The sequence below is a fragment of the Pristiophorus japonicus genome, chromosome 4 (genome assembly GCF_044704955.1).
Source record: "Pristiophorus japonicus isolate sPriJap1 chromosome 4, sPriJap1.hap1, whole genome shotgun sequence".
In the NCBI taxonomy this organism is placed as follows: domain Eukaryota; kingdom Metazoa; phylum Chordata; class Chondrichthyes; family Pristiophoridae; genus Pristiophorus; species Pristiophorus japonicus.
Window position 1 is genome coordinate 259188637 of NC_091980.1, and position 12811 is coordinate 259201447.

The 12811-nt window shown below is 41.2% G+C and overlaps 1 protein-coding gene across 2 annotated transcripts in view; it reads left to right on the forward strand.

Annotated features, from left to right (window-relative positions):
* Nucleotides 1-736: 736 nt before the first annotated feature.
* wdr20a (WD repeat domain 20a) overlaps nucleotides 737-12811 on the forward strand; it is a 58992-nt gene continuing 46917 nt past the window's right edge. For both annotated transcript variants that reach the window (XM_070879387.1, XM_070879388.1), the window contains exon 1: nucleotides 737-1020. In XM_070879387.1, the coding sequence (XP_070735488.1) occupies nucleotides 772-1020 (249 nt within the window). In that variant the 5' untranslated portion in view covers nucleotides 737-771. The remainder of the gene's footprint in view (nucleotides 1021-12811) is intronic.

Consider the following 12811-nt stretch of genomic DNA (forward strand, 5'->3'; position numbering starts at 1 on the left):
TATCCAATCTTTCCTCATAGCTAAAATTCTCCAGTCCTGCCAATTCTCATGAATGAACAAAAAGAAAGTTCAGGTGCTTTCGGCGTGTTATGAATTTGAAGATGCATATTCTTTGCATGAAGCCCTTTATGAATTGGTAGTGTGCGCATTCCAGATGCACTTGTCATTGCAGCTGTTGCCAACACCCCGAGTGTCCCCATTTAAACAAAGCGTTCTTTGCCATTGGCTGCACTGCAGCTGGGCAATTTTACTCTTACTAAAATAAAAACAGAAACTGCTGTAAACACTCAGCAGATCAGGCTGCGTCTCTCCATGGAGCAGCTGTAGTCTGAGCAGAATTGCAGAGACGCGTTTGTGGAGAGAGAAACAGAGTTAATCTTTCATCAGAACAGGAAGTCAGAGATGTAACAGCTATTGAGCAAGTCCGGAGCCAAGGAAAAGTGGAGATCTGTGGGAGGGTGGAAGACAAGAATGATTAAAAAGAGCCTGCTCCGCCAGTCAATGGCTGATCTTCGACCTCAACTCCACTTTCCTGCCCAATCCCTATATCCCTTAGTGTCCAAAAATCTATCGACCCCCGTCCAGAATATACAATTCCGGTCACTCCCAAGCGACCAACGCAGCAGGCCGCCGGCTGACACTGCGCACTTCACGCACCCAACGTACAGCACGTACTGTGCGTGAAAGACGTCATCTGCTGTGAAAGCCAGCGGCGACGCAGGCGTCCTGAGTAACATCCGGGCTCGGATAGGATGAATCCTAAATTACAACATGGCGACGGAGGGAGGAGGGAAGGAGATGAACGAAATTAAAACTCAGTTTACTACCAGGGAAGGTGTTTATAAAGTGTTGACCCACTCCGAGTACAGCCGGCCGAACAGGGTGCCTTTTAATTCCCAAGGATCCAATCCAGTCAAGGTGTCATTCGTAAATGTGAACGACCAGTCCGGCAATGGGGACAGAATCTGCTTTAATGTGGGCCGGGAGCTGTACTTTTACATTTACAAAGGCGTAAGGAAGGTAAACATCAAGATGTTGTGTGTGGTTTACTTTCTAAGGGGGAAGCGAATGGAGAACAAGGCCTTAAAAAACCGCTGTGTGCACATACGTGTATTACTGTGCACATACCTGGTTGGCAATCAGTTGTTATTGCGGGTGTTAAGGGTGGGAGCTCACCCCTCGGGCTAGCTTGTCACCTACACCACCCCCACCCCCAAGCAGTTATGCAAGGAGCGTTCAGTTTGCTAACATGTTTGGATTAGTGCCGTGGATTAAGTAATCGAGCTTTTGCAGAGATTCCATCCCCTTATTGGACTGTATAAACTGGGTTCATTTTGCGTATTTAATGTATTATGGTTTATACAAATATTAAACTACATTTCGTCAAGCATTTTAGGGTTATTGCATAACAATAATAACCATATGCAAAAAGTAATGGGAATAAATTGTATAGAGTGGTCCAAATCATTGTCAAAAGATTGCAGTGTTTTTCTGCAAATAATAAGATTAAAAATGTTCTGTGATTGCCTTTACCAATATTTTTAGCATATTGACATTTAATAAAATATTAATTTAAAATATTTACCTTTTCAAAATACAGTTCCAGTGAAGAAGATTTTTGTTGGGGGCGGGGGGGAGGTATGTTAATAGATACGTCGAGCTAGACTGTTTTAAAACGTGACAATTTTAGAAGGCACCAGACATTAAAATGTCAAATTTTACATATGTTTTCTATCATTTTCCAAGGGTGTTATTGTGCAATATGTGTAGATACCTTTTTAAAATTTGGAATTATTTGCTTGATGTATTGGGTTGTGTAACTTTGTGTATGGTGATGTACCTTGTACATGCATTAAGTTACAGGGTTCAAATGCTCTCCTAGTCCAAGGTCCAATAGCTGTTTATTTTTTGATTAGCAAAATATGTTCACTTAATATAGTTGATGTACAGATAGTATCAGAGGATGATGTGAAGAGACAATTAATCACTTCTGCATTTGAATGTGTTGAATATTCACTTAAAAATGGTAAGAGACAATTAAACAGTTGCAGAATTATGCATTTTTAAGCGACCTGTAGCAAGTGATTGTATAAAGTTGTTGATGTTTATAGCATACAGGGACAGTTGTTTACTGGCACAGTTACTGGAGCCACCATAAATAGCAAGGTAGCCATTTTTGGTCAGCAGTTTGTTGCATTTGACTCAGTCACTGATTATTAAAATCTGTACATAATATTGGTTGAGGAAGCACAATAGTTTCTATTTTTCTAGATAATTTGTAATCCTCCATATATTTGGATGGCTAGATTGATCTGTTTTAGTAAGACTTACAATACTATTGATCTCAGAAATTATACAGTAACTAAACAAGTCAGTAGTCACTAAGGTATTATTTACATTCTACCAGGTGGATTTTTGTTGAGTATTGATTTATCTTAATCAAATATTTTATAGATTTCAATAATACAAGCTTATTTCTCTCTCTCTCTCTGCCCCCCCCCCCCCCCCCCCCAATCTCTCTCTTTTATAACTTTTGTGTCTCCTTGAGGCATACACCATTCCACTGAGTGTAAAAAGGTGATTTCCTCCCTGGTTATTGATAGTATCATTCTTGATGTATTTGCTGTGTCCTCCTTGGGTGGGTGTGCAAGTAAGCAAGGTTTTTTTTGGGTTGGGGGGGGTTGAGATGGCTTCAAGACACATGCTGCCAGAAGTTCAGAACCAAGTTAATCTTCTGAGGCGGACTCGGCAAAACAATCCCCGAGGCACCCAAATCTGCAGTTCACCAGAGCACTGTTGATGATTAACCAGCTAGTCTGGCTCATTTTAAATGAAAGTTGGAGGGTAGACCTGTCATTTGAGTCTGGGATTCGTCCTACTCTGTTCCAGGTAACCCTGTGTGTAGGATGGGCCTGGCTGGAGAAACGGTGCTCTGTACTAAAAGGCTATGTGGTTCTTGCTGATTAAACTCCACTATCACCCAATGGATATTTGGGAGGGGTGTGATGGAGTGGAGGAGTTCCTAAGCCTTGCCTCTCAGTTTGCACCTTATTTAGGTAAATGAGGTGCCCTCCTGTAAGAATATGGTGTACACTCTATACTGGACAAAGATAAACTTCACCTCTGTGGATTTCTCAGTAGCTTGGTTTGGAGACTTAAGTTTAAAATGGTGATGAGCTTCTTTGTGTGTCAGGCACCCAGCTGACTGAAAGAAAAATTCAGCTGCTAAGAGATGTGCAAGAGCAGCCTCAGATTTCCCACCACCCTGTGTGAAAGCCCCAAGTCTGCCCAAAACCTAATCCAAAATGTTTTTTTTCTAAGTTAAAACCTATACTATAAGAACGTTAGTTCATTGTATAAACTAATTCTGATTACAAAACAAAATGACTGGCGCAGAACAGGGTTCAAGCCACACTCCAGAACTTGAGCACATAATCTAGGCTGATCCTTCAGTGCAGTACTGAGGGAGTACTGCATTATGAAAAAATGCCATTTTTTGGATGACTCATTAAACTGTGGCCAATCTTACAGTTCCAGTGATTAAGGTGGATGTTAAGAGTCGATGATGCCATTCAACAGGGAGTTCTCCAGGTGTTCTGGCCAATGTCCCTCTCGCAAGCAATACCATCACAAATAGAGCACTAGCATTCATCTCTGCTGTTTGTGCTACCTTGTGGTGTGAAAATGGCTGTTACATTTGCCTACACAACAGTAATTGCCTACATAATTGCACTTCAAAGTAATTTATTGTATGTGAAAAGCTTTTAAGATTTTTGAGAAACGTGACAAGAAAAGTTCCTACCGTTTTAGGAAAAGATTTCTATGAAATGGCAGTACAACATTAATATTCTTCACAGTAGTTTAACATTGTAAATAATTTAACATTGTGGAGAAAATGCTTTTTGAGAAAATTTCTAGTTTTATTGTAAATATTTTCCTATTGAGAAATTTAGACAAAGGTTCAAAGTTCAAGATACTAATGTGGGAAATACTTTAAAGTACTTGGGAGAAATGAAATTTGACAAGTTTGATATTGTTGCTTAAGTAGCATATTGTTTTAAAGTTTTTGTCTTTATTAAATCAACGTTTGGAAAATTTAGTATATTAAGTTTTGTAGGATTTAGAATGCAGCAGAAATTTGTTATGGTGATAAATTTCTGCATGCACTCTAACCTCACTGACCTAAAAGTGCCATGCATGGAAAGACATATATAACAACATAAAGAACACTTTCCAAGTACACTTTTGCTAGTGGAAGAATTTTTTTGCTTGTATCAAAATAGCTTTCATCAGCAGAGTGAGGACATTTGTGGTGTCACTAAAATATTTGTCTCAAAGTTTGTGATATGGTATTTAGTTTAGATGAATTACATTTCAGGTGTGTTTGATAGGAAATGCACTTTACAAAATTAACTTAATTTAAGCAATGCTAGATAACTTTCTGAAAAAAAACTAGTTTTAAAAAAAAAATCACCTTGCAAAGAGGACAGGTTATATTAAAAATAAAAACCTTTTGACCGACACACTTCCCTGCCTTTTTGTTAAAGGGGTAGGTATTTGGTCAGAAATGATTTAGACATTGGTCTATCATCTCTGCAACATGGATTCAAATTCAGCCCAGATTGATGGAATGAAAGTCTTCTCTGCTGCCTATAACAAAGCTTTATGAAATTAATTTGGGCAATCTTAACCTAGATTCTCCTGAACATGTACATGCATTGCAGAACTATGCTCTTAATTGGCAATCTTGCTTAGAGAGGTGACATGATTTAGCAATGTGAAGACACAATTAAAATAGCTACCGGTAGTTAGAATAGTTGGCTATATAGCCAGAATAGCACAATGTATGTCTAGTGATATGCTAAGGTTTGGACCACATTTGGGTATATAAAAATGTATACAGGTATATAAAAAGAAAACAAGTAGCTAAAGTAAACGTTGGTTCCTTAGAGGATGGGACTGGAGAATTAATAATGGGAAACTTGGAAATGGCAGAGACTTTGAACAAATATTTTGTATCGGTCTTCATGGTAGAGGACACTAGAAACATTCCAATAATTGATAATCAAGGAGCTATTGTGGGGGAGGGGGGACTTAAAACAATCACTATCGCTAGAGATAAAGCAGAAGGAGCGTGTGGCAAACCAGACTCCCCCACCCACCCTTTCCTCCGATTGTCTGTCCCACCTGTGACAGAGACTGTAATTTCCGTATTGGACTGTTCAGCTACCTGAGAACTCACTTTTGGAGTGGAAGCAAGTCTTCCTCGATTTCGAGGGACTGCTTATGATGATGATGATGATGATGATGACGACTAGGCAAACTAATGGGACTAAAGACAAGTCCCCTGGACCTGATGTCATGCATTCTAGGGTCTTAAAAGAAGTGGCTGTAGAAATAGTGGATGCATTGGTTGTAATCTACCAAAATTCCCTGAATTCTGGAGAGGTCCCAGCGGCCTGGAAAACCGCAAATGTAACACCTTTATTTATTTAAAAAAGGAGGCAGACAGAAAGCAGAAAACTATAGACCAGTTAGCCTAACATCTATCATTGGGAAAATGCTGGAGTCCATCATTAAGTAGCAGGTCATTTAAAAAAAAAAGTCCCAATGCAGTCAAGCAGAGTCAGGATGGTTTTATGAAAGGGAAATAGTGTTTGACAAATCTGCTGGAGTTCTTTGAGGATGTAATGGGCAGAGTGGATAAAGGAGAACCAGCTGATGTCGTATATTTGGATTTCCAGAAAGCATTTGATAAGGTGCCACATACAAGGTTACTGCACAGGATAAGAGCTCACCTGGGTTGGGGGTAATATATTCGCGTGGATAGATCATTGACTGGCTAACAGAAAAGAGAGAGTCGTGATAAATGGGTCATTTTCAGGTTGGCAAACTATAACTAATGGGGTGCCACAGGGATCAGTGCTGGGGCCTCAACTATTTACAATTTATATAAATGACTTGGATGAAGGGACCGAGTGTAACATAGCCAAATTTGCTGATGATACAAAGATAGCAAGTTGTGAGGATGGCGCAAAGAATCTACAAAGGAATATAGATAGGCTCAGTGAGTGGGCAAAAATTTGGCAGATGGACTATAATGTGAAGTTATCCACTTTGGTAGGAAAAATAAAAAGGCTAATTATTATTTAAATGGGGAGCGATTACAAAATGCTGTAGTACAGACGGATCTGAGAGGGTTTTGTGCATGAAACGCAAACAGCTAACATTTAGGGCCCAAGTTTCCACAGGATAAAAAACAGGCGCCTCTCCGAGCTGGGCGCCCGTTTTTTGCGCCTAAAACGGCACCAGAAAAAAAACGCGCTGTTCTCGAGCGCTTTGCAGCTCCTTGTCTGTTTGGCGCGGCGCCCAGGGGGGCGGAGCCTACACTCGCGCCGATTTTGTAAGTGGGAGGGGCGGGTACTATTTAAATTAGTTTTTTTCCTGCCGGCAACGCTGCACGTGCGCGTTGGAGCGTTCGCACATGCTCAGTGTGAAAAAAAAACATTGGCACTCGGCCATTTTTGTAGTTCTTTGTAGCTGTTTAATTTTTGAACATTTTTTAATAAAACCACATTGCCATCAGCACTGAGGCTTCCCTTCTCACTGTCTCCCTCCCCTCCCTCCCCTCCGCGGCAACAAGCTGCTGTCTCCTTCCCCTCCCTCCCCTCCGCGGCAACAAGCCGCTGTCTCCTTCCCCTCCCTCCCCTCCGCGGCAACAAGCCGCTGTCTCCTTCCCCTCCCTCCCCTCCCTCCACGGCAACAAGCCGCTGTCTCCTTCCCCTCCCTCTCCTGCGCGGCAACAAGCCGCTGTCTCCTACCCCTCCCTCCCCTGCGCGGCAATAAGCCGCTGTCTCCTTCCCCTCCCTCCCCTGCGCGGCAACAAACGGCGGTTTCCTTCGAACGATGGCTGAAGCACTTTCACACAGGTAGGAAGATGGTTTATTTAATCTTTTCTTTGCTTATAAATGTTTATTAAGGTTGGATTTATTTGTATAATATTTGTAGAAGTATAAATAAGGATTGATTGTAGAATTTAATGAGTTCCCTTCCCCCCCACCTCGTTCTGGACGCCTAATTTGTAACCGCCTGATTTTTTAATATGTAGAACAGGTTTTTTCAGTTCTACAAAAATCTTCACTTGCTCCATTCTACTTTAGTTTGGAGTATGTTTTCACTGTGGAAACTTTCAAATCAGGCGTCAGTGGCCGGACACGCCCCCTTTTGAAGAAAAAATTCTGTTCCAAAGTAGAACTGTTCTACCTGACTAGAACCGCAGAAAAGAAAATGTCGAGAATTGCGATTTCTAAGATAGTCCGTTCTCCACCAGTTGCTCCTAAAAATCAGGCGTAAATCATGTGGAAACTTGGGCCCTATGGTACAGCAAGTAACCACGAAGGCAAATGGAATGCTGGCCTTTATTGCAAAGGGGATGTAGTATAAAAGTAGGGAAGTCCTGCTCCAACTGTACAGGGCGTTGGTAAGACCACACCTGGAGTACTGCATATTGGTTTTCTTTATTTAAGGAAGGATATACTTGCATTGGATGCAGTTCAGAGAAGGTTCACGAGGTTGATTCCTGAGATGAAGGGGTTGTCATATGAAGAAAGGTTGAGCAGGTTGGGCCTATACTCCTTGGAGATTAGAAGAATGAGAGGTGATCTTATTGAAACATACAAGATTCTGAGGGGGCTTGACAGGGCAGATGCAGAGAGGATTTTCCCCTCATGGGGGAAATCTAGAACTAGGGGGCACCCATTTAAAACAGAAATAAGGAGGAATTTTTTCTCTCAGGGTCGTGAATCTTTGGAATTCTCTACTCCAGAGAGCTGTGGAGACTGGGTCTTTAAATATATTTAAGGTGGAGATAGACAGATTTTTGAATGATAAGGGAGTTATGGGGAGCGGGCGGGGAAGTGGAGTTGAGGCCAGGATCAGATCAGCCATGATCTTATTGAATGGCGGAGCAGGCTCAAGGGGCTAAATGGCCTACTCCTGCTCCTATTTCTTATGTTCTTAGAAGATGGTCAAAGGAAAGAGGAGGATCTTATCAAAATATATTAAATGGTATAGATAAGTAAAACAAAATATTACATCGAAAGTAGGACAAGAGGACATAATTGGAAATTAATGAGAAGTAAATTTTAAAAATATTTTGTTAAATATTTTTAATCTGCCAAACAAGGTTTTAAAAAAAACATGGATATAATGGTTATTCAAGCTACAATAGAATGCCATGATGGGAGAGGGTTGAACTTCAATGGACTTTTCTTATGTTCTTATGATAGCTGGTATGGGAAGTGAAAAATCACATTCGTGTAGTGTTATATTTCGTGCAGAGTAGGGGAGTTTTACTGTGTCTAATTGTGCTATACCAGCCTAGGAGTGCTTGATGTTAACATTTAGAATATGAAATTGGGAAAGTATTTCATTTCTCAGCACTCATTTTGTATATATTTGGAGTAGAGCTTTTAAAATTGTCAGAGAGCACTGTTTTGAATAAATCCTCTTGTTGAATTTCAAATACATTTATTTTCTCCTTGCTATACATTTTTCTCTGCCCTCCTCTCCTGAAGATGTCTTGCTGGGGTACGGTTTAATGGGTACTAGTTACTAATTACTAGTAGCTTGATTAAGTAGTATGTATCCATGCATGCATACTGACTTGCAACAGGGGTTACTGGATTCTGATCAGGAGTGGGAGCACTGGCCGTTACCTGCCCTCTTCCCAACCCAGATGCACTGAGGCCAGGTGGGTGGGACTGGAAGCAGTGCGAACTGCAAGTGCCTTGCCACCTTGTGGCTAGAATTGAGCATTACAGTGCTATAATGTATTTCAATGTGGCGCCTCATTATGATGCCACTTAGCGCTTTTAAAAAAAAAAATCTGGTACACTGGGACTTGAGAGGAATTTCTTGGGTTATTAGAATTAAGTTCTGTCTTTGCCTTATGGTTTTGTTGCTTTATACCTTATGAGATTTTGGAGCAGCAGCACTTGAAAGCCCTTGAATTGTGGTTGGTAAGGTGGAAGGCTTGATTAGCTATATTTGTTTCGGTATCTATTTTAAAATAATTTATTAGTGTAATGCCATATGTGCTGGAATAACTAGTTGTTTGCTTTATCTCTAAATTTGCTTATGCTCTACTGTCGTGTTGACGAGATTTCCATTTTTTTTACTGAATTGTATAATGCAAGTGATTTTTGTGAGAGTGCAGTCCAGTTCTCCAAAGTTCCAAATAAATGGATGATGCCTCCTCCATCATTCATTTCCATTACAGCCTGGGCGTGGTCCCATACCTAGCTAGCCAAACACAGTCAGCGCATCTCAGCAATAGCTTCTCTCCAGGGTCTCTAAGAATCTTTGGCTTCCACCTGTTCTTTATCTATATGCTGCCCCTTGGTGGCGACATCTGCAGGCAGGGAGTCAGCCTTCACATGTACACTGATGATGCCCAGCTCTTCCTGTCCATCACTTCTCAATCATGCGACTGCCTTTATGATGTCAGACTGCTTGTCCAGTATCATGTCCAATATGAGTTATATGCTCTTACAGACCAACAATGGGATGACCAAAGCCATTATCTTTGGCTTCCACCATAAATTCTGCTCCTTTGCCACTGAGTCCCTCATCTTCCCTGTCGGGCTGAAACAGGCTGTTGCAATCTAGGGCACCCTGTCTGAACCTGAAGTGAGTTTGTAACCCCACATCCAATCTATTCCTAAGACTACTTATTTCAACACTGCGACATGGCACGCCTCTGCCCAAGCCACTGAAACCTTAATTACATGTCTTTGTCATCTCCAGACTTGACTACTCTTCTTACTGGCCACTCTTCATAAACTCTTAAGTTACCCAAAAATGTCACGTGTCCTCTGTTGCACTGAACGCTGCTTGCTTATTGACTGCATCCTCACTGTTAATCCCCAAAGCATTTAATTCAAAATCCTTGACCTTGTCTGTAAATCCCTCCAAGGCTTTGCCCATCCCATCTCTACAATTTTCTCCAGATCAGTATTCTTTCCCAAATGTTCCATTCTTTGATTCTGGCCTTCTATATATTCAGCCCACGCTCTTCACACCCGCACTGGTGATGGAAAGTTGTCAGCTGCTTCATTCCTACTTTCTGGAGTTACCTCCTTCAACCCCTCTATATCCCTCTCCTTGTATCTCCTGACAATGTTCTCCAGACTAGACTAGATCAGCATTTTCAGGACTTCTCAGGAAGTGGCTGTTGACCTGCCCCCTCTGTTTAAGCCAGCTGAGAAATTAAGAACTGAATAGAATTTTGTGCCCGAGTATATATGTTCCTGTTATTAAAGGTGTGAATGATAAATTGGAATAATATACAAAACAAAAAACATTGGATTACCTGAATAAATCTTTTAGATTTTGAACAGAATTTGAATGGTGGATGGTACCTTGGTCTCATGTTACCAGATTACCAAGGAGTTAACTTCTATTTCTTTCATTACAAAAATTCTGTAGGAACCGATTACATAATAGAACCCAGAGAGGTGGTATTTCTTTAGATTATGTGGTCATAAATTGTAAGAGAGGATATTTAGTATAATTATTTGCAAACATGCAGATACTCTGCAACCAAGCCAGGCTTTAAATCTTTAAATGGGGATGAGAAAAGTGAGCAAAGTCAAATGAACTGTATTGTTGGAGAATGTACTGCTACATTTACACCAGTTACCTGTGGTATGGGCCCAAGTTTCGGGTGGAGAAGCTCCTATTTTTTTGGAGCAACTAGTTTAGTTTGGAGTATCTAAGAAATCTCAATTCTCGACATTTAGTTTGCTCCAGTTCTAGTGAATTAGTTTTGTTTAATTTTAGTTCCCTTTTTTTTCACAAGGGGGCGCTACCAGCCACTTATGCCTGTTTTGCAAGTTTAGGCAAAGAAAAGTTACTCCAAACTAACTTAGAACGGAGTAAGTGTCAACTTTTGTATGCTCAGAAAAACCTTGTGTACACTTTAGAATTAGGCACAGGTAAGCCAGAGATGGGGGGTTGGAGGGAAGTTGGGGGATTTTCCAAAGCAGTAAACACTTCATTTTTAAAACTAAAGAACCATCATCAATAATAAATGATAAATAAATCAATAAATAAAAAATAAAAAGTTCCTACCTCACCTACCTGTTCGGGAGCACCAAGAGGCAGGCCAGGGATAGGGGCTGCAGGCTGGAAATCTGCACTTTGCAGGAGCCCATTCGGCCAGGGCTAGGGGCTGTGGGCCCCTTCCACACAGCCAGCAGCACACGCACACAGAATCTGGGGGCCAGGAGCTACTGCGCACGTGCGCAGCTGCCGGCACTCTTTTTGGCCCAGGGCTGTAGCTCTGCCCCCCCCCTTGCTGTTGTGCTTCGTCGCGCTGACTGCTGAACAGGCCTGCTGCACTTGGAGAATTGCGAGGTAAGTTTTTGGCGCGCTTTTCATTCCACAGAATAGGCAGGCCTCTCGGAGGTGCGCTGTTCTAGTTGATATCGGAAACTGGGCCCTATGAGTGCTAATAAACGATTAAATTAACTACTGGTAGGTTTAAAAATAGCTGGCAGGAACTTCTTGGGTTCTTTTTAAACCTGGCTTTTACAGTCCATTGAAGTTACAAATTGCAGCTATATTTTGAAATTAAGAATAAGAAAAGGGAATGTACTTTAAATGGTAACATTTTAAACAGCAGAGGTATGCACATACAGAAGTCATTAAAGGTGGCAGTGCAAGTAGATAAGTCAAATGCAATCCTTATTTTTTATCTAGGCATAATAACAACTTGTATTTATCCAGTGCCTTTAATGTAGAAAAATGTCCCATTCTACAAAAACGGTACAGTAGTTAATTAATACAGAGGTAATTATTTTTATAGTTAAACAATAATGGAAGTTGAGCCAATCAAAAATATATCAGGAGGGGTGACCAAACACTGAGTCAAAGGGATGGGTTGAGAATTCCTGAGCTTGGGGCCTAGACAGCTAAAGGCATGGCCATCAATAATGGAGTGAAAGGGGAGGAGTCCATAAAAAGGCAAAATTTAGAAGAATAGTGAGTTCCGAGGCGGAGATGGTTGGAGAAGGTTAGGGATAGGGAGGAGTAAGACTATGAGGAACATAAGAAATAGGAGCCGGAATAGGCCATTTGACCCATCGAGCCCGTTCCGCCATTCAATACGATCATGGCTGATCTGATCGTGGACTTAGCTCCACTTCCCTGCCCGCTCCCCATAACCCTTTACTCCCTTATCGCTCAAAAATCTGTCTATCTCCACCTTAAATACATTCAATGACCCAGCCTCCACAGCTCTCTGGGGCAGAGAATTCCATAGATTTACAACCCTCTGAAAGAAGAAATTCCTCCACATCTCAGTTTTAAATGGGTGGCCCCTTATTCTGAGACTATGTCCCCTAGTTTTAGTTTCCTGTATGTGGAAATATCCTCTCTGCATTCACCTTATCAAGCCCCCTCATTATCTTATGTTTCGATACGATCACCTCCCATTCTTCTGAACTCCAGTGTGTATAGGCCCAACCTACTCAACCTGTCTTCATAAGTCAATCCCCTCATCTCTGGAATCAACCGAGTGAACCTTCTCTGAACAGCCTCCAATGCACTTTGCAATTTTTCTCCATTTAAATTATTATTTGCTTTTCTATTTTTTTCTGCCAAAGTGGATAACCTCACATTTTCCCACATTATACTCCATCTGCCAAATTTTTGCCCACTCACTTAGCCTGTCTATATCCCTTTGCAGATTTTTTGCGTCCTCACAATTTGCTTTCCCACCCATCTTTTGTATCATCAGCAAACTTGG